The sequence below is a fragment of the Paralichthys olivaceus genome, chromosome 4, assembly GCF_024713975.1.
Source record: "Paralichthys olivaceus isolate ysfri-2021 chromosome 4, ASM2471397v2, whole genome shotgun sequence".
Classification (NCBI taxonomy): domain Eukaryota; kingdom Metazoa; phylum Chordata; class Actinopteri; order Pleuronectiformes; family Paralichthyidae; genus Paralichthys; species Paralichthys olivaceus.
In genome coordinates this window covers 20,795,076-20,822,808 of record NC_091096.1, presented here as the reverse complement: position 1 = coordinate 20,822,808, position 27,733 = coordinate 20,795,076, and the positions used below count along the sequence as shown (strand labels likewise).

Below are 27,733 nucleotides of genomic sequence, written 5' to 3'. Positions count from 1 at the left end.
GTCGCTCACATTGTGTCCGAAACGCTGCTTCTCAATAGGCAGCTGTGTTGGCACACGCTGCCATGCCCGTCCGCCTGGCTGCCAGCGAGCGCTGTGTGCGGGCACAGGGAGAGAGCGCCAAGAGGATTCAGCAAACAGCCCTGCTCAGCACAAACACACACACACACACACACACACGCACGCACGCACACACACACACACATACACATACACACACAAACACACACTAGACTACACCCAATCTCAGCCATATCAAACCTCCTTGCAACTTTCCAACAAAAAGTTTTGGTTTCACCTCTTACTTTCAATGAGCTGCTGATATGATTGGAACCTATTTTATACTGACACAAAGATCAAGTTTCACAAAGAAGTGCACAAAACAAAGAAATACTGAACAGAGGCCACAGCTTAAGCCAAGTAAATTTTATTACGAATTTATTCGCTTTAGGACACTGGCCAGTACAACACAGTGTAATATACATCTTTCCTTTCAAATAAAAAAAGACAAAGAAGGACATAAAAATAAACCCTCAAACTTTATGAATAAGTAAAACGTCCATGTACAAAGAAACCAGGGGCATTCGCTCCAAAGACTCGATCGTCACATTCACTTGCATTGCATGAGCACTCCGACAATACAGAAGACAAAAGATAGCAACAAGAGGGGGCAGAGGTCAGTGCTGTAGTGCATCAAGTGACAAAGTGCTTTACAGAAACGCAGAGCAAGTGGGTGGATGGCAAATATTAGGAGATTAACAATTAAGCAGGTGCAAAGAGACAACGTTTTTGGAGTTATATAGCGGGTTGTTTGGAGTGATAGAGGGTAGAGTCATGTAAACAATGTAGTGAATGAACCATCCCCTCCGCTAGAGTAGTGTGAGCCAACAACCCGACTCTGAGCAAAGCCCGGTGTGAAAGTAAAGATTGTGCATGCACATTAATGGGGACAAAAGAGAGGGAAAATTGCACATTCATCGGAAAATCAAAGATTCATGATCTGAGGAGTGTGTGAGCACTACAGGGTGAATGTATGGCTTGTAACGGATGCTTACAGCTACAATTGATTACAGGAGCTGGGACAGGCTGATTACTTTTTCCACAAAAGAGTCAAGAGTGTATTTGTGCTGAAAAGGAGTGTGCATGATTGACAGGTGCAGAATTCAGTTGGCTTAAAGTCCCCCATCGGTCCTCCACAAAGACAAAAAGACGAATAGACAAAAGACACACAGTACAGTACGCAGCAGCCGTGACACTGTTAGTTTGTGGGGTTCATCAAGGTAGAGCCTCTGCTGTAGTGATGCATCTTAATGTTTTCAAAACTAACTCTCTGTCTTTTTGTTAAATCAACGATAATACAAATATAACATCTCCTGATTACACTTACGCTACCATTATATACAATCCCGAAAACAATCAAGTCAGAGGTGATTTGTTCTCTATGTTCAAAAACATCATCTGCGTCTGAAATGTAATCCTATGGCAACGCTTGTACGACTCCCACCATCACAAAATGACGCGGCAGACGTAGTCGGCTCATACATATCGGTGAAACTAAATACAAACATCTCGCAGAGGATAGGCTGGATTGTCCTCCAGCATGTGATGAAGCACATCCAGCATAAGAGGCGACATGGTCCCAAAATAATTTGCTTTTTCTATCTCCTCATGCTCCTCATCATTGCTGCTCCTGGTCCCTATTTAAAGTGTTCATGTGAAGTCCCCCCTGGTGCAGGAGAGCTCCACAAGGTTCAAGCATGAAATGGATAAAGCAGAGCAGCCTGATGTTCTTTTTCCTCCTTGCTCGTTCTTTTCTTTTTCAATAAGTCAGAGACTCTATAAAAAAGGCACCATGCACAATTATCGACCCAGACGGGGAGAGAACCCCCGAAAAAAACAAAGGAAAAAAAAACACATCAGCAGCTGTAGATTCCCATCTCTCCTGCTCTCTGGGTCAAACGTTAAGGCTTCTGTTTCATACAGACTCATCTGTTAAGGCAACCTTAAGGGAGAGGGTGAGAGGAGAACAGGGGTCAAAGATAATAACTATGACATTTCCTTTTTCTTTCAAAAGAAAAATAAATATCTTACCTCATTATTTACTTAGCTCTCATTTTCATATTGACTCAAGCGCTTCTTGGACTTCAGCTCTTTCAACCACTGGGGGGAGTCCTCACTATAAAGATAGCACAAAGACAGCGTTACTAACACAAACATCTCAGGTTGAAAAAGAAGAGCCATGAACCTGTCAACTTGGAAAGTCGAGTATTCGGGAGCTTTTGGTGATGCGCACAAACACTGAGCATTACACAGTGAAATGTTTAAATCATGTCCTGCTTCCTGCATGCTCTAACCAGGCTCCACCCCTCGTTGTGGAATTTTCCTGTTGTTGTGAAAGCATCTGACCCGGACATTCTCCTATGTTTTCATATGTGAAAGGCAAACTCCGGAAAAAGACATTTTCTCGGTTCATATCTGAAAATGCTTTAAGTGCAAAGAAGAAATCCTTGTCCCCTGGTAAAGTATTTTTCCTTCAAATGGAGTCTCTTACCCATTTTCTTTCCCACCAGGTGGGGGCAGTACACGCGCTGCCCGTGGAAGGAAGGGAGACTTAGGGGAGCGAGACAGCTGGGAGGGAGAGGGAGCAGGTGCTTCAGTTTGAATGTCAGACTCACTCCTCTTCTTCAGCTGGGCCTGAGAACAGAGATGGGAAAAAAGTTTGAACTATGAACAAGAACCAAATACATGAGAAGAGTCTGCAAAGGGTACGCTTAAGTACAGCTGTACAGGAGGCAGTGATGAATAAAATCAGATTCCACTAGTTCACACATATTTCATATATTCAGAAAGCTCTCAGTAGAAGATTTTTCCTTCTCCGCTTTTCTTAATCAGAGGTTAATGCTCACCTTTAAAGCTGAGGGGTCCATCCCAGGGAACAGGGCGACCCTTTGGGGCTGAGAGGCTGCAGCAGGGTGGAGGTCAACTCCTCTGGTCTGCTCCTCAGAGTTTGAGTCATCCTCCTTACTCTGAACTCTTGCCTCTGTCGTAGAGCAAACGCAAATTTTTCTTACACATCAGCGTGCAGTTGTCACTTACATGACGTAAAAGGTCAGTTTAGTGAATATTGTAGTAGGAGTTTATCTGATCTTTTCAAGATTTAAGCTGCTTTTGTTTGGTGTACAGAGGATATCAACACAAAGATTACAGCTCCATGTAAAGTATAAACCTGTGGAGTCTCTGTAAAGCCAGTCCTCTGCGGTTTCTCTCTCTGCCTGTGCAGGAGTCTGACGGGCGGCCCTGCTGGGCCGTGTCCGTGGTGCTCGTTTCTTCCCCAGCTGGGCTCTGGAGCGGAGGACGCTGGTGTCTAACAGAGTGGTTGGAGCCTGAACAGCAAGACACAGAAACAAAATACGATGAGTTGAGATGAAAACATAAATACAACACAAGTACACAAGTTAAAAAATGAAAAGACTTAAATGAAAATCTAACCAATTAGGACAAAACCAGCATCAGAGGCTCATGTGGTGAAAGCTGAGCTGTGTTAACTCAGGTGACACTTACATCAGGGAAAGAGAGTGGCTGGTTGTCAGATGACGATTGGGCAAGGAAGCCATCCAGAGTATCAATTTCAAACGGTGAGGCAGAATCACCCAGCATGTGTGGGGGAGTGGGCTTCCTCGGTGATGGGCTGAGGTTGCTCTCTGAGCTGGGAGTGGCAGGAGTGAGGCTGAAACGGATTAAAAAGGAAACACATCTGAAAACAACTGTGTGCAGTTACAATCGAAAAGTTTGAGTCATAGCTTTTCTTTTGTGTCAGCACTGCAGAAGCTATAATCTAGATGACATAACTAAAACAGACTGTGAGCCTCCTCTGTCACCATGACAGGAAAAAACAGTGATTCATATAAAACTAAAAGTGCCCTTGGAGATTACATACGTCCGCCCAAGGCTAACGCCCAATCTCGTCATTTAAGAAAGTGACAAAAAAAATCCAAGATCCAATCCCAAATTTCATGTGTTCTTCCTACCCCACCCCTTTTCTTACAGACAGGCAGACAGATGGCAGAAATTAAAACACAACCTCTACAACAAATATGCTTTACTATCTTTTCTTTTAACTGATGGCTGACAACATTGATGTTGTAATGTTATTTTCTGACCACAGGGGGTCAGTGATAGATTGCAATGTAAGACACAAGAGCACAGGGCTGTGCTGGAGTCATTTGAACTTTATAATAAACTACATTATTTCCCAAAGAGACTGAAGTCAAGAAAAAACAGTTCATTGTGCTACAATTGTGGTTTGTGTGGTGTGAGGTACCACCGTTATCTGGCTTGTTGTACGGGAGATGAATCATCTCCAGCATGGAGGTTATGTTTTCACCTGTCTGTTTATTTTTCGAGCAGTATTACAGATTACAAAACACTACCAAACTGCCCTGGTGGAGGCCTGGGAAGAATCCATGCGCTTAAAGGGCCTGATCCAGGAACAAATTGTAAACAAGACCTAATAATTGCTGTTGCTAAGGACCTTGAACCCTAAACACATAACTTATTAAACAGACTTTTAGTCAATACAATCTCTCGCCAGTTATTTTGCAGCTGCACATCCTCCGCTACTAAGAGCATAAATAAATGTAAATAAATGTCTCTTGTCCTGTTTTAACATATGCAACTGGATAAACTGGTGAGGTAGTTGTGTTTTTTTGTGTGATGTCTTTTTGCAATGCGTTGGACAGCTCGGATTGGTTTGGGATCAAACACGGCAAACGCATATAAAAATATGTTTACCTGTCATCAGTGCGAAGTCCTGTGTCCCAGGTCCCATACTGACTGTCAGTCTCATGCACCGGAGTTTCCTGGTCGTTCCCCTCCTCTTCGCCGCTGACACTTTGCTTCTGCTGCACCTGGAGGTGGCAGGGAGGGGGAGGAGAGATGGGGGAGATTATTAATGAATGGGGAGGAATACACAGTAACAGATCCACTCTAAGAGATACCAAAAGCAAATCTCACCTGAAACTAATCTGTAGGTGGCATTCTGACCCCAAAATTAAGTTTGGTCTAAGTCTAAATTTGGATCTCCATTAGTCAAAATTATTTTTAATTGATCAATAAAACATTATCATGAATAATAAAAGGACAGTAGCTGGTTATCTGAGTTGTTGCATCCTCTTGAGCTTTAGCAACCAGCAGTGGTAAGACGCATAATGGAAGGTGAAGGGATGAGTTAATGGACACTGGACCAGAGCGGGGACAAAGACGGATGATGGGTGCGTGGGTGATCGAGCGTGTGTTTGCTGTCTACTGAACCATGCCTCTTTTAATGAGCCGGGTACAGAGGACATACTGTCTCCTAACCACACAGAGCTCACAGAGGCACGCCTGCGCATGAACCGATAACCCTGGCCTATATAGGAAAAACACAATAGAAAAACCCCTCAGTCCTCAGTCGTTGCCTGAGGGCTGGACACAGAAATGTGATACACCTGGCTCTGTAATTGCCCAGGTTCCTCGGCTATGATCGCAGTCCGCCACCAATGTTTATATGAGCAGTGGCTGAATATCACAACTCTCATTCTTAAAGTTCCATGAATGCTATCCTTGATTTCTTTGTGTATGTGAAAACCATGCTTCCTGTTAAAAAAAGATGTCAGGAGAAACAATGAGACAGAAACAACTTTGAGGTGGAGTGTGATGGTGAGACATTTTAACTGAAGGAGCGTGATATATCTGTTGAGAGTGAAGGGGAAGTAAAGAACAGCAGTGCAGTGTCATTCATCAGCTCAGCCTTTCCTGACAGGAAGACAGAAAACAGAGAACAGTGAGAATGGCATTCAGCACTGCTCCCTGCATCTGAGAGAAACCTCTTGTGCTCAAGTTCATCCTCTTCTCAAGGATTTACAGCACTCACACTTTTCACACTGACATCACAGGGTCAGAGCACTTAGCTTGAAATACACACACTTCTAAGTCACTGACAACAATGGACAATAACCCTGAGTTTAAAACAAACTGGAGGGTGAACATGTATAAAGAGTAACCACTTGTCTATTGATCAATTAATCAATGATGGATCAATTAAACAAGGCAGCTAACTCAAAGAGATGTAAGGCCTCCCTCTGACAACAAGCTACAAAACATATTACAAAGTAACGAAGTTACTTCTGTATCAACAACGGTAGATCAATACATGTAGCCATTAAAATGACCAGTCACAGTTACAGGGAGTCTCAAAGCTTTAGACAAGTCAAATTCAAGACCTTTTTTAAACCACTGGGAACCAAACTTGTGATGTAAACATACTTTTTTTACTAATAAACATTTACGTCTGTGGGACTCCACCGACTTGATCCCCATCGTTCCAAGCTAGAAAGACTTTCTACATGCAGTGCAGTTTGCTTCACGAGCACTTCCAGCCACTGGCTTCAACCACCATGAGCACTCGTCATTCTCAAGCCACTTATCGTTAAAGTCACATTTACCCATGTTCATAAATGAGCTATAGGCTGGCCAGAAAGGCATAAGTTAAATGCATAACCTTAACCAGAGACGGACTGACAACGCAACGCTTACCACAACTACCAATTCCTAACTTACTGAAACTACTTTGGTCTGGCTGAGTAGAGACATTTTCTTGGTATCCGTTTAAAAGACCTTTTATTTGTAAAATTGAATTGAAGACTTTTTAAAGACCAGCTGCCGCCCACATTTGTCAAAATGTAAATCTAAAAATAGTTAAAGAGAGGGATGACACACAGAGAGATGAGATACAATAACCAGGAATATGTGGAAGTCACCCTGCCAACTTTCTCATTGCTACACACATTGTCAGTTTCAGGACGTTGTAGAAATTCTCAGACACAAGCAATTTTGCAGTTTTATCTATTCTCATCTTTCTCTTTTCTTCACACAGCTACTGTCTTTACTACAGCAGGCCTTTCTATATTTTAACGTCCCATTGATTGACCTATTTTTTAGCAGCACATTAAGAACAGAAGAGTCTTTTCAGGTGATTTAAAGGTCCAGTATGGAGCACAATCTTTGGTCCAGACTCTGCTGCAGACCCTGGTCTCATGCCATCTATCTCTCTTCTTACATGTGACTGTACACTGCCATCACTGCAAACATTTTAAATTCTGCTTGTAAAAATTCCTATCCTATGTGGCGGGTGTGTTACGCAACCTCAACACTCCCAGAACACGCCCTCACCTGATCAGCACAGGAAAGGAACATTGCCTTTGCTGGAACATGTTGAAGAGCAGCGCCACTGCACTGCTTATAGTCACTGCTAACACATATGGCAGGCTGCTCAAAGCAGAATGAGCCTTTTAGTGGATCTTTAAAAGGCTCTTCCATTTATCAGTCAGTATAAAAAGATGCTTTTAACAGAACGTGAACATTTTCCCTTTCTCTCTTGGTCAGACAGGTTTAAAACTAAATACTTTGAAGCACTTTGTTCACTTTTCTCAGTTGCAGGTGTGGGCTATATCATCCACAAACACAGAGACTATGGTTGATGACGAAAGCTTACTGAGCCAGCAGGTCCAGGAGCAATGATTTATGTCTTTTCCTTAATAACATTAAGAATATTCAGCTTCCCACTGACAGGAAGGGTGCGCCAGAGGAAACAACATAACAAAGAGCGGATGAATGGAAGGTTGAAGGAGAGAAAAGGTTGATCACCAAATGGGGTTAAACTGACAACAAGAGAAGGAAGGGGCTGGATCGAGGCCTTGGTAAACTTCTACCTGATAATGCACTAATCACTGAGCACCACACACAACCCACAACACAATCACATGGGACAGAAAACCAGTGGTTTGTGGATCGCTCCTAAAACCCAAGAGTTGAAAGGAAAGTGAGTAATTACATTGCTGTGCTGAGAGAAGGGAAGGGATCTGGTTTTGCATCACAGAGTAAACAGCCACTGTAGATATAATAAGTGTGTTTACATGAACACATCATCCAAGACACAAGCTTACAAACCAGTTTACGCCACCGGTGAGGAATGTGTGTGCATCTGATCTCAATCAGTGCTGTGGTCTTTCCAGTCAACATGGACATGTTTCAATCATAAAAATCTGCTGAGATGTTTACATTAGAGATGTTCTGATAGCTTTCTTCCCTTCCCGATACAGACTGGACTCTGAATATCGGCTGATATTAAGTACCAATACCAGTGCATTTAAAAATATAAGAACTTATATGATGTATTTTAACAACTGTTTGCCACTAACCCTGTATGAAAGTTTTGATTGTTATTATTGTTGTATGGGCTATTGCTAGTGTTGAAACTCTTTGTTGTACAGTAAACGCTGACGTTGTACTCATGGGATTTTCTAGTGTGATATATTGCCAAATTGCTGATATTTTAGCTAGCTTTGGCTAACGCTACAGCATCAGAAATCACTTCTCGGCTGCTTCTTTTTTTTTACCTTTTCACCAGATTTCCCAAATAATAATGCATGAATCTTGAGAAAAAAAAGGCACTCCCTCTTTCATTTATTATTATTATTATTGTTTGTTTTAGAAAAGAAAAAAAACCCACTTTGCTGTTCAAACACAGCCACTACAGCATCCGAAATGTAATACCCCAATTTTGTTTTTCGGCTTATTATATAGCATCAAAAAAAGATCTTTCAAAATGTTAATATACAGTATATTTTGATGAACTATCTATTTCTTGAGGAGTCACCCATTGTGTTTTGTAAAGTGTGCGAATAAAGAAATCAATGCTAAAATAAGAAATCAAGCATATTTAGGGAACTGATATGTGTGTGTGTGTGTGTGTGTGTGTGTGTGTGTGTGTGTGTTGGGCCTTGGTGAAAGTATGTTCTACACAGTGGCATTGTAGTTATAAATGGGATGTGACCATCTCAAACACTGTTAGACTATTAACAGTCATTAAAAATACACACATTTAGTAGCAACATCAGACCTACAGTGCATCACCACTCCCTCTCCTCTGCTCATCTGCTCTAGTCAATGGTCAATGTGACTGAGGGTGGAGTGGGAAAATATACTCTGCATGTACTTGTGCACACAGCAGTAATCAATATCAATATCCTACAGATATTCAAAACAACTGCTCCCACGAGCACTAATCTCATGTCAACAAATGGACATTCTAGCCACAGAGGCAGCTTACATTAAGACACGGTGTGCAGGGCAAAACGAACAGTGCTGTGTTATTCTTTCATTACATAAGTTACATACAGCCAATATCTCAGTTTTGTACAAAGCATCTGGTAAGAACGGCGGGGAAGAATGTAAAAACCTGACTTGGCTTAGGAATTTAGCCCCGAGAGCACTGGACCTGACTTAAAGGATTATTCTCGTTATTTTCAGTCTGAGGTTTGTTTTCCTGGATCTTGCCAATATGACGAGTGTTTGAGATCAAATGTTTGACACATCGACGTGTCTCCAATCTGTTCAAAGTGCTGTTGTGCAGTACACACATACAGGGCTAATAGCTGACCCCAAAACTGATACGAAGATAAAACAGCTACACTACAGTCTGTACATGGTTATAATTAAGGTTTTAATAGCATATTCAGTCATTTGCATATTTTGTAATAATCATTAACTTCTCGAAAAAAAAACTGTTATGTCCTACCATCGTGTGGTACTGGTCCCAAAAAACAAAACAATTCATTCTGATTGGTTTGGCTTGATAATGCTCTTTAAAACTTCAAAATGCCATATATTAACATGTCATTCACTTTAAGTCCACCTCTGGAGATATTTCTTTATGTCCCTTTGACTCCTGTTGTTTGTCATTTTGGCTGCAAATGTATGTCCACTGATGGGAGTTGACTTAACTTTTATTAAATATGATGTATCATATTATGATTTTCAATATGTCCTAAATAAGTTAAACTAGTGGTTCCCATGAGTTTCCTGCCTGCAGGTGTCCACCATTCATGACACAGGGTGGGGGATGTCTGAAGTCGAATTCTGGTCAACAACAACAGCAGTTGGCAGTTTATATTTATACAACATCTGATATGACACAAATGTCAGTACTTAAATGGTATAGAGATTTGGAAACCTGTCAACTCACAAAGTCATCTGAGATTATGAAGAACTGCGAGCTATCAGATGTCAATATCAAACTGTACGTAGTGGCACAGTCGTGGGGGATCATGGAGGCAGAGTTCAACTACTCAAACTGGGATTCAGTAATACTAAGTTTCTAAAATCAAAACGCATGGGGATATTAAGAACTGTAAAGTCCTCTGGTTAACTGGATACTGACAGTTAGTGTCAAAGCTCTATTGGCTGAACACTTTCAGCTGTCATACACACCTACACATTTCCATTTGCTGCTCTAATGGCAGCTGGAGCAACTCTATACCAAAGAGTGCATCAGATCCAAGGGAGAGAAAGTTGTGAAAAAACTAAACCAGCATAACTTAATGTGGCAGATGGTGCAGTTTTCATTTGTCACTTTTTAAACCTGTTCTGATGTTTTTGGGCTCCAAAGGAAAAGCGTAGCCCCGTTGTTCACATCCTCTCACCCCTTTACTGGCTACCTGTGCGTTTACCATCGACCCAGTGGGGAGACAATTAAGCTGCTCCGTCAGACCACAATCACGACTGGTGATATCTAAGACAAACTAAGTCACGTCAACACACCTGACAGCCACATGTACGTGAAGAAAGAAAAAGCTTATCTTTAGGTGTTATGACTCATGAGGTGTTGTACAGCACTTCGGCAAACAGGCGTAACCTAAAGATAGGAGCAACTGCTGCAATGTATCCTTACATGGATTTCTACATCTGTCCTTCACATAGAGAACAGAGCAGTGTAGACGTCAGGGTGGAGGCCAAGAAATCCCAATGTGCATTCATCTCATCAAGAGATTAGTTTTTGTTCTTGTTTCAACTAGTCCATTTTATGGCTGCAGAATCAATAGCAATAAAATAAAAGTCCAAAAAACATCTCAATACTAAATATACATAATATATTTATAACCAATTTAAAACATATTTTGCTTTTTATCATGTGTTGGTCACTCTCTGCTCATAAATGATATGTAAATTATGATATATAATCCAGCTCTAGTCCTAGTGATTAGTATTATCACTAATAACACAATAAGTAGGTGACCTGAAGAACCAGAATAACAACGGCTTTGCTAAACCAATAGAGACAAACAAAGAATGGTTTACGTTGTGCCAATGACAATATAAGACTGTGGTGGTGAAAGTATAGACAGAGAATTTCGAGAAGCAGCAGGAGCTGTGCAAAACGAGGCAGATGGATAAATTCTTGACATGTTTGGCCAGAGACCAAATAGCTGATGAGGGAGCAGCTGTTAACATGGTGACATCAAAACAGTGGTTGGACATTTCAGAAAATGTGAAAATACTACAGCTGAGCACGTACAGGAGTAACAAGAATGACCAGCTCTATTGATCAGTAATGAACCTTAAAGGTGGCTGGTGAATATGTATGATCATTCTTTTAATCTGGTATCAACAGTGGAAGCTAATACCAGTGCTTCCCTGTACTTTAAATGTGTGTTGTCTTACAGCAGTGGGCGTGTTGGGTGCGGTGCGCCTGCGTAGGGACAGACGTTGCTGGCTGCGCAGTGAGAACCTGCGGATGGACTCCCTGCTGCGGGAGGCCAGGGAACGCAGGGAGTTGGTTCTCTTGAAGTCCCCAGTACCGTCCTCTCCCCTGCCTCCCCTCTCCGCCGGGTTGGATAAAAAGCCGAGTGCCCCGTGCAGGGAGCGACGGACATTTCCCACCCATCCTGACACCTGAGACTGAGCCACCGACAGCTTGTCTCCCAGATACTCCATCACCAGCCACTACTGGCAAGACCTGGAGTGCTAGAATAGAGTCTGTGAACTGAGCTGTGACTCCTGTTATCACAGCAGCAGGAAAGCATTAGAGTCTAGTTCTGCTGAGAGGTGGTGGTCCGGGGACAGTGCCCTAGGTATTCACTGATGTGTGTTGCTGGGTCAATACTGCAGCAACGAGGAAGGTGACACAGAGAAAAACAACACAGCTCAGCTGATTTTGATGTTGGTGGCGTCTGCAGCACAGACAACACCAGTCAGTCACTGACCGTTACAGGACTGAGCTGCTCTTCGGTTTCACTAAATGGTCTTTCTGCAGTGCAGTCCCACTGGAGCCATCAGGACTCTGTTTCAACTCATCACTGTCAAGGTTCCAGGATGTCGGCCCTAAGTTAATTGTGGAGCTTTCTAATGTCGATTTCAATGCACACACTAATGATAGCTATGATACGCCTGGCAAAACACCCATGTAAAGGTTACGTAAGGCCAGCACTTTCTATTAGATATGCAGGGTACTACTCTGTGAGAGAGGCTGGAAAACTGCTGCGCTGTCTACCAACATGTTTCTCGGCAATGTTTCTCAGACCGAAAGCAAAAGTACGAGCAATATCAATCGAATCCGCAACCTGCGCTTTTAGTTTGACAAAACATTCAGTTATGTGATACCATCATATGGCCTGACTGGGCTACAATTATTAGAACTGGATTTTCAACAACACTATGTGACCCCCCCCCCAAGGCAAATCCTCCAGGTGTGAGTTTCTCTGTCCTGATCCCAGCCTCAATCAGCCTGGCAGTACTTCCAGGTATGAGGTTGATGTGTCTCTTCCAAAAAAAAGGGCCCAGGTTAAAAGTTGAGAAATCCATCTATCCAACGAGGCCACATCCCCATACTGCGTGGTACTACGTTACCTTCTGGCTCAAAGCTGAGAGGAGAAATGGTGCAAGACAGCTGGTGGCACAAGGAAAGCTGCTGTAGTCATTCGTATTCCATAAGGAAAACCAGGGAGAAACCAATGCAACGCAAAACAGAGCAAACAGGAGAGAGTCCTGTGGTGGACAAGTCAAATCCACAGGAGAAAAAAAAGACGGAAGGAGAAAAAATGTTACTCTCCCCTTCTTCTGCTGCAGGTACAGGCAGGTAGGAGAAAATGCGTCAGCAGCGCTGCTCACTGTACTACAGCGCTAGGACTCACAGTCAAGGAGAAACTGGGTGGAGAGAGGGAGTGTGGAACAGAGTCAGGGAGAGTGAGAGCGAAAGAAAGGGAGGTCCCTGATTCAGAGCGGGAGGGAGAGAGGGGAGGGTTGATATATGTTCTGCGGTGCTCTGTCGCTCCAGCCTGAATCAGTTGCAGGGCAAGACAGAGAAGTGTCACAGCCGGAGCAGAGACGCAGTGTGGACAAATGAGGAGGGAGAGACGTCACTTCATCCAAAACAGACAGTGACAACGCTAAAGAAAGTGAGGATGATATAATAAGATAGGAATGAGAAAAACTATAAATAGATTGATTAGACGTGCATGAGAGACAAGAGTGAAAAGACAGGTGTGACTCTAAAGAGAGTCTAATGTGAACCAGTTTGTTAACACAGTACAGCCGAAAGCAAGAATCACAACAGCCTGCAGTCAACGTTTATTCAAATCAGTCAGACTTGTGCAAACAGCAACACATGCTACCAACTTAAACACGTCTGAGTTGTAAGGTGCCAGTGAGCTGGTGGCCTAAATAAAGCCACAGTGGGCGACTCCAGACACACTTCAGAGAGTTGACCTCAGAGCAAACTGGGACAGAGGGGCTCATAAAAGCTGGATCCCTGTCCACATATGCCCCCTGCAGGTAATCTGATTATCTTTTCTGTGAAGTGTTCAATGTGAATCCGTGGTGAGGTTGTTCGTTTCCAACAACACACAACAGACTTATCTCACATTCTCCTCAGGTTGACAACCGTCGTCTCTTCCTGAGTAATCTGACCTTCAAGGACAAGCTAAGTTAGCCTCAGCTCAAAAGCTTTACTCACTTCCTACATATTTTACGTTTGCATATTTTACGTTTGCATACAGTTTACATTTTGTATGTCTTGCTTGGTGGTAAAGACATACAGGAATATTATTATTTTCCTGAAACATATGGTACCAAAACTATATTTGCTTTATCAATATTCCCTCTTCTCAACTTAATTATCATGAGAACAAAATCCTCAAAATTGCAGCTGAAGCAATTAATTATCTAATCTGGCAATCCAAAGAAATGTAATTCATATGTTAGTCTTTATAATATGTATTGATTATTATAGCTTTATGATGAGTACATTTATAGAAGGTAAGTCCTTTGTTCAGATGAATATTTACTGGACTAATCCAAAAACAAAATGACAGACTACTTGATCATGAAAATATACGTTAGTAGCAGCTCTACTCAAAACAAGCATTTTTTAAATCAGTTATTTGAACATTATTTCCTACCAACATGTAAACCTAAATTTTGTCATAGATGAGAGATGGCAAAATGGTTACGTTTTCTTGAGTGGTAATTTTATAAATATTGTAAAATGAATAAAACTAGACATGAAGAAGGAAAATATCACTGCTCCCTTATTTTCCTAACACTCCTCCTCCTGAGCATCATCTACTGGAAGTGACTCACCAGTGGCCTCATCAGTCTGTGTGGAGCCCTGCTACAAACCGACCAGCATCCACACATGAAACAGGATGTAGCTATAGTAAATACAGAATACTGGTAACGATCCATACATACATTCAGTGTGTTAAATAAGATGTATTATCTTCTAAGATAATAGGAGAGTAGTTCTGTCACTTACCCAGAGGCAGTGTGGAGTCAAGCAGCATGACCACATGTACAACATAGCTCTCAGCCCAGTGCCCATCTCTGCTCTGCCCCACTCTCCAGCCTCAGACCCTCTGACTTCCACCAGTGATGTCACCACACAACTATTACCTCATCTGTGTGAGTCTGAGGATGCACCAACCACTCAATACAACGTGGGGAAATAAATCAGATCTAATATCTGCCCACACTTATGGAAATAAGGTATTAAAAATGTGTTTCTGTTGTTCAATCTGTATTATCTGGTACTATCACATGAGTCTCAGGGATATTCTTTCACCTGGTCCAAAATATAAAAAATGCTGGGATTTTTTTTAATTTTAAAATATTCTTCTTCTTCCAAATCATTTGTTTGTTTCCACTGTTATATATAATGATGAATTGAAAAGCTTTAGTTATTGGATCATAAGGATGTAATCTTAGCTTCACGATATAGTGACAATACAGTATATGTTAATAAATAAAATTCCTGTTAGTTTAAGCTCTGTGTTTGGTATTTTCAATGGTCTAATTAAAAAAAAGAATTGCTCTGCACTTTATCAAATCACCACTTTTCAAACAAAAAGCACAAACACTGACAAAAACAAAAAGAAAAGTACTTCCCCTCACACCAAAGAGCGGCATCGACAGACTGAAACACAACCACTAGATGGCAGTAGTGACCTTTGAACTCATGGTGAATTAATCCGAGCCCTGTGTCATGGCACTGTGCAATTATAGGACACAATATACTGTACTCCTGGGTTCAGTGTGGAGGCCTTCAACCGGGAACTGCAATTACCGTCTCAATGACAAAGAGCCGACTGAGCCCAACCCTGCACAGCTGATAAACACAGACTGGATGTGTTTGAAGGCATCTAATATTTGAGTGTGTCTAGTTGCAAATACGCAGACAAACTTTGGCTTACCAATGTCAAAAAGTAAAAGCAGACCTGAACTACAAGGTTACGAGCTGGAAATGACAGGTGTTTCCAAATGGCACAGAGGATCACAGTCACACAAATATTACGTGTCTGCGCTGCTGCAGGACACATGATCATTACGAGCCATTTCACTTCACAGGTTTCCCTGAGCCATGCTGACAGGTGTCTAATAAATGAGCAGTAAGGGCAAGTACTCATTAACCATTTATCTAATCCAATCCTGAAATACAGGCCTGAGAAGCTGCTCGGCCGCCACTTCCCTGGAACATGACGTGGGATGGGTGGAGGTGAGTCTAGCAGGCCATGCCATCAACATTAGTCACAGACTCTCTACTACTTTTACACGGCGGCATTGTGCTGTCAACCATCAGCCAACTAACTGCATTCCACTTTGACCTACTGTCTGTCTACAATGCACGAGACACACACAAACAGGTATATGCAGCTATCCCGATTAAGACTTTGCATTGACTTCATTCTGCATAGCCTAACCAAAACCTTATCCCTCACCTTTACCATGACCAATTTATGCCCAACTCTAACCACATTTCATACCACTAACCTTTAAAGGTCCAGTGTGTAAGATTTAGGTGAAATGGAACTTTTGGCAGAAATTTCATGTAGAATAATCCTCATGATATTTTCACTAGTTCGTTTCATCTAAATTGTATGAATCGTAGTTTTCTTTACCCCAGAAAAGGCCCTTTATATTTAAATACTTTATATTTACATCGAGGGGACCCTCTCTATGGAGGCCACCATGTTTTTTACATTAGTCCAGAGTGGACAAACTAAACACCTTTTGAGTTTTATGACAATCAAAGGCTACCACAGGTTCTTTTTCATGTTTGGAAGGAGATGGTGAGGTGAGGGGTGTTCAGCTGCAACATGCAATTTCAACACTAGATATCACAAAATTCTACACAGGGTACCTTTAACTGAGGACCTAAAAAATTATGTTTTGCCTCAACAGGCTACAAAAACACACACACCTCCCTCTCCGTCTCCACAAAGCTGTGTGAGAAACAGTCCAAATGAAAAGGGTGACTGTAACAATGGACTCACACCCTGTCATCAATCTGACAATCTTAAATCTCACTACTGGGGTACTGGTTTCCTGGAACGCAGTATTAGTAAAGCAATGGCCGAGCTGCAGCCTGACTCACCCAGCTGTGGCGGTCCCGCTCTCTGTGTGCGCTGCGGCTCCTCATCCTGGAAAGGCTTCCCTCTACAGTGCTGCTTGAAGGAGCAGATCGCCGTGACACACTGCGAGACCGCATCCTGCTCAACTGCTAACATCAGAAAGGGGCCAACATGAGCTCCTCATAACGTTAACCTAATACCATGATGCTTAAGTGTTTTGTTAATCTGTGAGAGAAATGAATTACCACATGATAATTTTGATCAGCCAAACTTGTAAGCTTTGGCTTTTTTCGTGAGGAGGGTGTGAGTTTGTTGTTGATGGATTTATTTTTTCTCAGCAACTGCGATACACAGTGAGCGTGCAAGTTGGACACCTATTTTTAAACCAAAAATAACTGGGAGAGCCGCAGTATTCATGCCCTCCCACGCGCTTACAAAGAAACAAACCTATAATTAAGTCCTCAAAGGAGTAGAAGAAGGCTCAATAAATCAGCAAATGTGCATTCTAAGAACTTGTTATGAAACCATATTTTATATTGTATACAATTTGTAATTATAGTTATTTCAACGATGAACTTTATTATAAATAACTATAATTAAAGAGAAAACACAAATACAACCAAATATATAAAGGTATTGGTAAGTATTTGAATAAGTATTTTTTATGTAAATGTAAACATGAATGCGCATCTTTTAGGGTTAACCCTGATAACAAATTGTAACAGTGCCACTGTATTAAGGCACATTACTCTCCGCAGGTCAACAAGTCACTCTTCCCCTCTGATGTTTTCTAATCACTCACGCGTAGGACTGATCTTTATAAAGACCTGCTGAATTCATATTTACAATATGTTCCTGGATAAACAGGGCGTCGCTTATACTGCAACAATGCAGTAAAAACATAATTTCCTATGTCATAATCTGCAGGAAGAACTTCTCTTCTGTCTGCAGGCGTGTGAGCATGTGTGTGTGTCTGCTAGTCTCTGTCCCTCAACTGATAATCACATTTATTTAGTCAGTTATCAATCAATGATGTCGGACCACATGTTCGGTCACTTTAACCCTCATGTCATGACTGTGCACGTTACGTTTCTAGAGACTTGGTACAGGGTAACTCTATTCCATGTCTTACATTTCTATCAAGGAAAAGTTATATCATGATAATTATCTATAACAGTTTATTGTCCAGCCCTACATAGACTCTACTTCCTGAGAAACTATTTTTCAATTTCGGAGCTCGTTTTGGTCATAACTTGGAGTTATCTATACAAGAGGAGTGTAGCAAAATAACATGTATTCTTTTAAATCCTGCATTTACATATGTTGATTGTACTTTATCATAATCTACCTATTTGATTCAGTCATTAATGTTTGTATTAGTTCATAATGGTGTTAAATCATTTCCAGATTCCATTTTCCTTTTTTCTATGCAGGAACAAGCTTTTGTTGAATTTTTAAATTTTTGCTGGGAAACTTTTATAAAAAGAAATATTACTTATATGATTGGATTTGTCCTCTTTTGTAGATATTAGTGAGCCAAGCTGCTTTAAGGTTAAAAACAGAAGCTAATATAAATTGTCAGCCTTGACAAAGATTTTTACAATACATAAATCAACAGATCAAAACGTCTGTCATGGTAGACTCACCTGGGATCCCTGTGACCTCCTCTGGCTCCACATTTCCCCCTTGCTATCTTGAGTCTGTGGCTCACTGGGGAACCATATCTGACTTGGGGGGGCGCTGCTGTCATTGACTCCATCAACAGAGCTTCCAATTTTGGCGTCTGTCCCAGGAACAGGGCTCAAGTACTGTGGCTTGTCCACCAGGGCAGACCAGTGCCTCTGAGGAGCCAGGAGCCGTTCCTCCTGCCTGAGGAGGAGTTTCTCTGGGCTGAGTATGTTGGAATGTTTTTTGGGTTCGGCCACAGGCTTGTCCACAGACATCTCGACGGGCCGCAGCTCCCATGGATCCTGAGGAGACGCTGTCCATACTGGGCTGGAGAAACCCACTGAAGCCTGATGTGGCACTTTCCAGCTAACATCTCTCTCAGGTGTGGGCTGTAACCTCCAGCCAAAGCCAGTGTCCACTCCCTGAGGAGCAGGTACAGGAAACAGGTCTTTACTGGGGGAGGGCTGGGTTTGGGATGTGAAAGTGTCGATATCGAGGATGGCAGGTTTGTAAGACTCTTCAACTCTTGGAGACGGCTCTTTCCACCGTGTTGCAGGGTCACTGCGCTGAGAAGCAGGTTTGGGAAACTGTTCATTTCGTTGCACGGAGTCCAGATCCAACACTTTGGGTCTGAGGGGTGACAACCTCACACGCTCCTGCTCCTCTTTCTTCTGCTTCTCTTTTAGTCGCTGCCTCTCTGCTTCTTGCTGTTTGGCTATCTGTCTCATTTTATCTGCCTCCTCTCTCTCCATCTTCTCCCTCAGTCTGCATTTTTCCAACTCCAAAATCTGTTGTCTGTCCCGCTCTACCTGTTTTTGCTTTTCAAACTCCAAGAGTCTTCTTCTCTCCATCTCCATAAGTCTCTCCAACTCCTCCTTCCTCTGCCTTTCCCTCTCCAGCTCTCGTTGTCTGGACCTCTGGTTTTCTAATTCCTGCCTCTCAATGTCTAGTTGTCTCTGTCTCTCCAGCTCTCTCTGCTTTTCCCTCTGCCTATCCATCTCTCTCTGACGCTCCTTCTCAAGCTCTCTTTGTCTTTCCCTTTCTTTATCAAGCTCTCTCAGTCTCAACATTTCCTGCTCAAGTGCCATCTGCTTTATTTTCTCTGCCTCTTCTCTCTCCCTCTTCTCTCGGAGTCTCTGCTTCTCGAGTTCTATAAGCTGCTGCCTCTCCTTTTCTTTCTGCTTCTGTTTTTGAAACTCTAAGAGCTGCTGTCTCGCCAGCTCCTCCATTTTCTGTTTCTCCTTTTGGATTTCCAGCAGCTGTCTCTCCTTGTCCAGCTCTCTCTGCCTCTCTTCCTCCCTTTGTCTTTGCCTCTCCTGCTCACGCTGTCTCTCCTTTTCCTGTTCTCGCTGTTTCTCTCTTTCAATCTCCCGCTCCATTTCCAATTCTCGACGTTTTTCTTTCTCAAGTTGCCGTTGCCTCTCTCTTTCCAGTTCTCTTTGTCTCTCTCTTTCCAATTCTTGCAGTTGCTGTTTTTCGAGTTCTATCTGCTTCTCCCTTTCCAGTGCTCGTTGCTTCTTTTCAAACTCTTGTTTCTCCTTCTCGAAGGCTTTCTGTCTTTGCCTTTCAAATTCTCTTTGCAGCTCTCTCTCCTTCATTCGTGCAAATTCTAAATGTGCCTGATTTTCTAGTTCAAGCTGTCTCTGTGTTTCCCTTTCAAGTTCTTTAATTTTACCTTTGTGTTTTTCTGTACCCTTTTTCTTTCCAACCATCATTTCCTCTGTGTCCTGTCCGTCCAGTGCTGGTCTAATCTCCCTGTGTGGCATGTGGCTCCTCATCAGCTCCTCAACTTGATCTTGAGAGGTTTTTCCAAAAGCTTCCTCTAATGATGGATTCCTCCTAACGGGAAGAATCTTCCCTTGAGAGCCGCCAAATGCAGACCTCACAGAGAAATCATCAAATGGCATAGCCATGTCCCCCATATTTGCTCCTGAATCTACAGGAGAAACTGGCTCCTGCATTTGTCCAGTCAAAGCAAAGTAGGTCACCCTGGGTTTCTGCTGTTCTTCTGCCTGCAGGGTTTTCAAACGTTTAGGTGCTGCAGCCACTTCCTCCTGCTCGGCATCTCTGCGCCTCTCTTTATCCACAGCCATCTCTCCTTCCCTTTGTGATTCCTTTAGCATCTCTCTCTCCATGCCTGCGTCTTGCTCGTGGCCCGTAGAAGTCCACTTTGGCAAAGCTCCTACTCTCAGAAATCGTGGCTGCTGATCTGGTGTCACTGACAAAGTTGGTTCTGCTTGTGCTGTGCCAGTTCTCTCTGCTGCCGGATGGCTTCCTTCAGAGCGCCTGGAGCGTAGCGTCATGGCCTTATCTTCCCACTGAGCTGACGGGACAAACTCACTCACTGCCCTGTTCTCTTCAATAGCCTGCACCGTGTCAAAGGCATGTAGCACCTGCAGAGGACTCGATGGAGACACAGGTTCTTTATAGGTGGCAGTGACCAGAGTTCCCTCTTCCTCACCATTTCCTCTCTTTAATGACAAGCTGCTGAGCGAATCCTTGGGCTTGTGTGCAGGCTCGCTCTCATCCACCATCAGCACACTGTGCCTCTCCACAACATTTTCAAACAAGGATGCCCGCACTGTCTGCACTTCACTGCTGGGACCACTGTCCTTGGAAGAAGCATCAAGCATCTGTCCTGCCTCAGGCCATTCATGCATGAAGACTTTTGTGAGTTGCTCTTGAGAATCTTTAAAATCTACAAAAGTCATGTGGTCGCTGGGCTCTGGAGTGAACTCTTCATTCTGAGAAAATAAAGATATATTTTGAGAATTGTTAAGCGCTGACAGCAAACTTGCAACTAATTTTCAGTTTGTTTAATTAAAAATCATCATTTGAATACTTGAGGCTTGAAATGAGGCTAATGCAAAAAATAAAAGCTTCAAACATCAAATTTGAACTGAAACACTTTTCACTACAAACCCAGCACAACAACAGCACAGGAGAAAATACAGCACACAAAAACGTTTACGTGATTGAGTGAACAGATCTGAAATGATATCCCCTTGTTCTGGCTTGGCCTCATAACAGTGGGTGTGGCGCAGAGGTGGTAATCAAAGCCTCTCTGTGTTAACCTTTTTCCAGGGATCTCCTCTCTGCGTTTCATAACCAGCAGCCACCGGGAATGGTTAATTGTGCAGGCAGTCTTAGGTTACACAGCTATGTACATCTGTGGCAGTGACATTGTTTTTTTACTTTACCTCCAATGCCCCATCTCCCCTAGGAAAATTGTCCTCCCAGTGCAGACAGACAAGGGTCAATTTCAACACTGATTTTGGTGTGTGTGTGTGTGTGTGTGTGTGTGTGTGTATAAGGTGTAATTTTACAGTGGCTAGATTAACATGAACACCAATATTGCAATATTAACTTGATTAAGCCAATTGTCTGTATAAGCCATGTAAACAGCATTCTTTGGTTACCTTAATTCAAATTAGGTCATACTCGGAATAAGCGATCATCAAATTAAGACGTGAGGTATTAATATCTTAGTCACATCATATAAACATGTATACACCTGAATTACAACTTGAATGTGTTCACAGCATTTTCATCGACATACAACACTCACTAACTGCTTGACAGAGCTGTACCGCTTGCAAATTTTGAGAATAGTTTACAGGATAGTGTTTCCCAGCACTGCACGACAACAGTTTATTATTGCTATTCTCATTTGTCTAGTCCCTCTCTTACCCTCCTCTGAGGATCTCTGATGATCTCATGGTGGTCTGTTGCCTCACTGAGGGGAACACTGCCAAGGTCGGGTGACCTCTCGGATGAAAACCTGATGAACATACATCACACGAGACAAAAGCCATGCATGACAATGGGATTCCCGGACAAAGACATTGAGACAAAAGCAAACTGAGGAGACATCAGGAGCAGCTCATACCTTTTAGTCAGGTCGAGGGGCAAGGGGCGGGGCTTCAGCGCTGGTTTGGGAACAGGACTCTGAGTTGGTGGCGTATCCTCTGTCAGCTGCTTGATGAGCTTTTTAACGCCTACTGGCGGTTCGTTTTCAGGGACTTGCTGCACTGGAGAGTGAAGATCTGAGCCTTGTCCAGTGGCTCCAGTTCCCGGAGTGGAGGATGAGTCTAAGAGGAGACTGATTCGTGACTTGATGCTAACCCTAAGCTTAGTCTCATCAGTCTCTTTGACAGACATTTCTTCTGCCCTTTTGTTGCTTTGGTCTGAGATGACAGGCTTGGCTACGTCATCAGTACTTTGTGGTGTGTTACTCTTTGGGGTTTTCTCTTGCTGCCTCTTCAGTGGCAGTGCCGTCTCCTCTGGAGTGTTCTCCTTAGTGTTTGCTTTAGGACCTTTACGGTGAAGAGAAAGACCGATGGATTCAAACTTGGATGTGAGATCAGCTGAAAGCGGCCGTCTCCCAACCCAGCGAGGGACCGGATCTGGGGCCTCTGTCTTGGTTGGACTATCAAGGAAAATTGCTGACACAGGTCTTGGCCTGGAGCCTCTGGGATGGGGTCTCAGTGGTACAGCTATCTCAGGTTTATCTTTGTCCTTTTCTTCTTGCTCCTGCCCTACCTGAGCAAGGAAACCCATGGACTTAGCTCTAGTAATGGAGGCCCCACCTTTGCTGGATGTTGTCTTGTCCTTCTCATATTCTGTATTAGTGGTTCCAGACCACTCTGCAGCTGGGTGTTGTTTAAGGCTCTTGGAATACCCTAAGCTTGATGCAACAGGCTTCCCCCTCTCTGCTGGCACAGGAAGAGTAGGTTTAGTAGGGTCTCCAGGGTCAAAAGGTGGTGCTGGTTTAAATGGCTGGACTACTGGCTTGGTCGTTTGTCCAGTGTTCACCTTATTAGTCGTTTTAAAGGAGGTAGAGGCAGGACGGTTGGGATTAGTTGACACTGTCCTGAGTTTAACTGGGGCAGCTGGTTGCTGTGGTTTTGGGTTGCATGGAGGCTCTGGTTTGTATCCAGGAAGACGAGTGGACTCTGGTCGGGGCCTGGTTTGAGGCTTTGGGGCAAGTATGGGCTTAATGCTGGGGTTGCTATCCATTGTAAAAGGCTTAGGAGAGAGTCGTGGCTTGGGTCCTGGGACAGGTTTGTTTGGTTCTGCGGTGATGATGTGGGACTGGTTGATGGAGGGGATCTCGATGAGGCTCTTATTACTGGAGTCAGTCAGAGGATTCAGATGAAGTCGTCCTCCTGCCACTGTCCTCCCCACCTCGCTGGGCTGAACCTCTACCTGAGCAGCCATCGTCTTCAACAGCACCTAGAAGGAAAATAAAAGTACTCCCATGTGTCACAAAAAACTGATGTATGGTAATTTTTAATAAAGAGGTACTCAACCACAGCACTGCATCATGCTAAAGCAACTCAGAATAAGCCTGGCTCTATCTAGCCATTACTGTGGACTTTGTCTTGGGAGTGCCTTACACTCCACCACAATCATACACCTAAGTGAGACAGATATTTACACAAGGTTATTGATCATTCTTGCAGATTAAAGCACACGTGTTGGTAGCTAAATTAAGGATAATACAGATTTAACATTGACTGTTTTTAGTCATCACATTTACACTCAAAGCCCAGAGGATATTTTGACATGACACAGTAGAGAGAGCGCAGGTGTGAATGATAAATCTATTGGCAGCTGAAGTTTTGTCAGCTGCTTCATGCTGGCTCCCTGTTACACTAACATGGCTTACTGCAAACAGTAACCTGTGGGTTTCTCCTATGACAAATAATAAAATGGTCTTTTCCACTACATGCTATTGTTAATAACATTAACAATGGCTCAGGTCCATTTAAGTGTCCCAGTGAGCCAACATGCACAACAGGAGGCTGGAACTGGCAAAACTCAACAGGATGCAGTCATTTATTATGTACACTGCATTTGTTTAGCTACATACTTTGTCTACTCCTAATGCTAGCTGCACAACATTTAATTTGTTTTAAATGAGCAACAAAGAGGAGGTGTTAAAATGTATACGTGACTTGATGCAACTTAATTTTTTAAGACTTATTTTATTATTTATCAAATACAAATGTGCACCATTACGCTTTATTACTGGTACATCAATAGTCAGATCAGCGTCCATTTAAGGTGGCTCCTGAGACAGGGGAGGGGTTGGACAACTGTACAATGTCTTTGTTTTCATGTTCATGTTGTAACAGGCAAATCAGGCCCTGACGGTGAATGAGGGATTCCACTGCAAACTCACACCAGACTGCCATTAAAGAATCAGCCCCTCCCCTAATGAACTTTCACATGGTTATCTTAAAGTGGCTCTTCAGTCTCCAGTAAAAGTACCGTGATAAATAAGATCATCTGATTTCAACTATCTTTTTTCATTTCACACATGATTATCGGCTTTATCAGTTGTTTCTATAGTGAGATGGAAGATAGAAAACTTCACAACTCAAGTACTTCTGTGCTTGCCCTTTAAGACGCTCCTTCTTCATGTCTGATAATGCCTTCCACATGTTGCTGTGTTGAGACACTTTGCTACACCAGGAATGATTCTTTTGGGAAAAAAATTAAACCCTGGATGAAAAGTGATGCAAACAATCCCCGGCATGTCTCACCTGACCAGATGTCAACAGTCTGCCTTGGAGCTCTGGCTTTTGTTGAAACCAAGGAGCGATGTAATATCACAAAGGAGGAAAGGGCCTGAGAGGATCACACGTTGTGTCAGCTAAGCACACAAGCTTTTCACAAATCAATACTGAGATTGAGTTTAAGACAGTGGTTGGACAAATCACAGCAGAGCTACTGCAGGGCAGTGCAGATAAGTCGTCAATGTTGTGTTCACACGCCCCCATTCAAATAGATGATAATGTTTACACTGACACAGACATGAGTAAACATAGTCACACCCGTACATAACCACTGACGTCCAAACACAAAAGAAAAACTAAATGCACAAGGAAAATCCTTAACTTTATTAACCTTTAGCATGTTTACTTTTTCCTGCTGTCATATTTGCTTTACGTCCCTCATCTCTGCTTACCTGCCATCACTCACACACAAAAAGTCCCATATTAATGTACATTCAATCTGTGACAGTTGAAGCTATAAATCCAACAAACATGGCTTCTTGCTGTCCTGTTCTGTTCTTGATGAACCATGTCTTGCTGCGTCAACTTGTTCTTACTGTGATCTAATGTTGTACATCAATTGTTAAGTTACACTGATTAACTTCTCAGCTGCAGGTTTAACAATTTTAATCCATAAATCTACTGTGCTAAAGGGGTAAATGTAAAGAAACGGTTTATGCTCGGCTAACAGATGGAAACGTTGAAAACTTGATCTTAAGATACTGAAAGGAAACGCTTTGGCTAAAATGGAATGCCAAACATTCATTTTGATCGAGGGTCTAGTTGTATAAAAGGAATTCCCACGCGTTGTCCGTCTGATACAACCTTACACATCGTGTATCTTAAGCATATTCATTACTGACAAACAATATCAACAGTGAACAACTGTTTCCCTCTGCCGTGAAACATACATATAGTGAAGATTAAAAACATTTGGCAAGCATTTTTAACAAGTGTAGCAAAAGTCAGACACATGTCTTTGATTTGCAGCAGGAAGTGGTAAAGGGTGAGCCAACATAATGTTTGTTGTGTTTGACTGTCAAAAGATATAAAGTGAGTAACCCGGCTCAGCCAGTTAATCAAAGCTAACGTCCTATTGACACACACAACACACAACTTCATAACAACTGATGTATCAAGACAAGGAGAACAGCTCCTCTCAGATGAATTCTAACATAAAGTGCAACAAAGCTTTAAATTATAATCCAAAGAAACATTTAAAGCTACGAACTAAGTTGTCTGCTCTATTCTTAGGAGATTGTGCACAAGTGTGGTATTTATCAGGATTAATAAATATATGATCCAGTAGATAAAGTTAAAATGGCATGTGCCACAGTTCACCAAGAGGCTGGGTTTATGGTGCCCATAAAAAAACAACACAACACATGGAGACAATCAGTCAGGAGGTGTTTTGTTAGTTAGTTAGTGATTGATTAAAATTAATAACAAGAAAAAAACTCTGTGAATCAGCAAGGCTGCATTAACCTGGGGATTTTCCTCCTTAATAGCTACTTCCCTGTCCCGTTGTAGAAGTGGCAACAGGTGTCACCTCTTCCTCCTGCGAGCTCAGCCCCAACACTCAGCCTCGTATTCAACCCACCGCTGACCTGAGCAACAGCACATTTCACTTCCTGCCGCTGCGTCCAAGTCTTGAATGAGCCCTCAGAGCAAACGTCCACTTTAAGCTGTCTAACAACACAGATGAACGACACACGCACCAGCAGCTCGCTGGTTAGCCACCGTGAGCTAACTACTCCTCAAGAGGCTGGAGTCGCAAAATGGAAACACCGACAGACCGACTGACCGAACCTGTCCTCCGGTGCGTGTTTGATTCCCAACTTACCGAACAGGAAAGTCACTTCATCTTCTTCCGGCGTCGAGGCAACTTCGCGTGTTTCTGAAGTGAGCAGAGGGACGGCGACTCGCTGGATAGTTGGTTAATATGGAAGGCTAGCAGTGCGGCTAACTTAGCTGGTTTACTGAGCTGCTGCCCTCGTCTCAGGTTGCAGTGTTGTTGACAAGCTGGACCAGACACACTGTGACGGGTCAGCCTCCACACAGCCACACACGGCTTCCGGGTTGGACTTTCAAAATACGTTCATTTTCTTCCAGTGTCTAGTAATTAAGATTTATTCATAATGGTTTTTGCTACGTGTGTTTGCACTTACTCAACACTGCACATTCCAACCTGCTTCTGATTGAGCTGTGGGTGCGTTAGTGCAAGCATGTGTGGTAAAAACAGTATGTTAGAATTTCTAGAAACTAGAAGAAAATTAATAAGCAGAAAGTAGAAACGTTTGTGAAATAGTATTTGCGTCATAATACAACATCTGAGAAGGAATCAAATACCAATTTCTCTTTAAAAGCTTCGGTTCAACTCTTATTTTTGAAGGCTTATCACCGTGACATCCGGTCTGAAGTTGAGCTGAATGTGTCGAACTTGTCGTCTTTAGCTTGTCGCGGCTGAAAATGGATAATGCGATTGGGAGAGAATATCCCATCACACCTCTATAACATCAATCTGTTTTCTCCTAGGAGAGAAAAATATGAAAATAAGTCCTTAAACAATTATTTTTATTTTGACTGATGTCTCTCTGAATGAAAGTTCATTGTCATGTGAGGAAGACAATCCATAACTGATTCCTTATCATTCATCTATTTATTTAATGGAGCAAGGTTAGTGTCAGTGTTTCTGTGGCTGAGGTCCCTCACAGTAAATATATTGTACTACAAACCTCAAGTTTATGAGGACTGCCTCCATGTGGACAAAGAAAACCACTGCAG

At 42.7% G+C, this 27,733-nt stretch overlaps 1 protein-coding gene across 4 annotated transcripts; it reads right to left on the bottom strand.

The window, feature by feature from the left end:
- Positions 1-408: 408 nt before the first annotated feature.
- LOC109633737 (uncharacterized protein KIAA1671) lies at positions 409-27,001 on the bottom strand. Of its 4 annotated transcripts, XM_069524170.1 has the most exons (13): positions 26,793-27,001; positions 24,938-25,022; positions 22,276-23,621; positions 22,077-22,167; positions 18,365-21,130; positions 16,742-16,867; positions 4,789-4,904; positions 3,559-3,724; positions 3,224-3,380; positions 2,904-3,037; positions 2,549-2,691; positions 2,089-2,173; positions 409-1,999 (listed from the first exon to the last, which is right to left on the bottom strand). In XM_069524170.1, the coding sequence occupies exons 3-12, from the start codon at positions 23,604-23,606 to the stop codon at positions 2,101-2,103; spliced, it is 5,103 nt and encodes a 1,700-aa protein (XP_069380271.1). In that variant the 5' UTR covers positions 23,607-23,621; positions 24,938-25,022; positions 26,793-27,001; the 3' UTR covers positions 409-1,999; positions 2,089-2,100. The 4 variants fall into 4 exon arrangements, with proteins under 4 accessions (XP_069380271.1, XP_019949322.2, XP_019949329.2 ...); XM_020093763.2 differs by lacking the exon at positions 24,938-25,022; XM_020093770.2 differs by lacking the exon at positions 24,938-25,022 and having other exon boundaries at positions 16,742-16,864.
- Positions 27,002-27,733: the final 732 nt, after the last annotated feature.

Bases quoted from the DNA above. Each gene is read 5' to 3' on its own strand.
- LOC109633737 (XM_069524170.1), bottom strand. From the start codon at position 23,606: ATGGCTGCTCAGGTAGAGGTTCAGCCCAGCGAGGTGGGGAGGACAGTG. The intron at 21,131-22,076 runs GTAAGAGAGGGA...TTATTTTCTCAG, and splicing joins TCAGAGATCCTCAGAGGAGG to AATGAAGAGTTCACTCCAGA. The intron at 2,174-2,548 runs GTAAGAGACTCC...CTATCTTTATAG, and splicing joins CCTGGTGGGAAAGAAAATGG to TGAGGACTCCCCCCAGTGGT.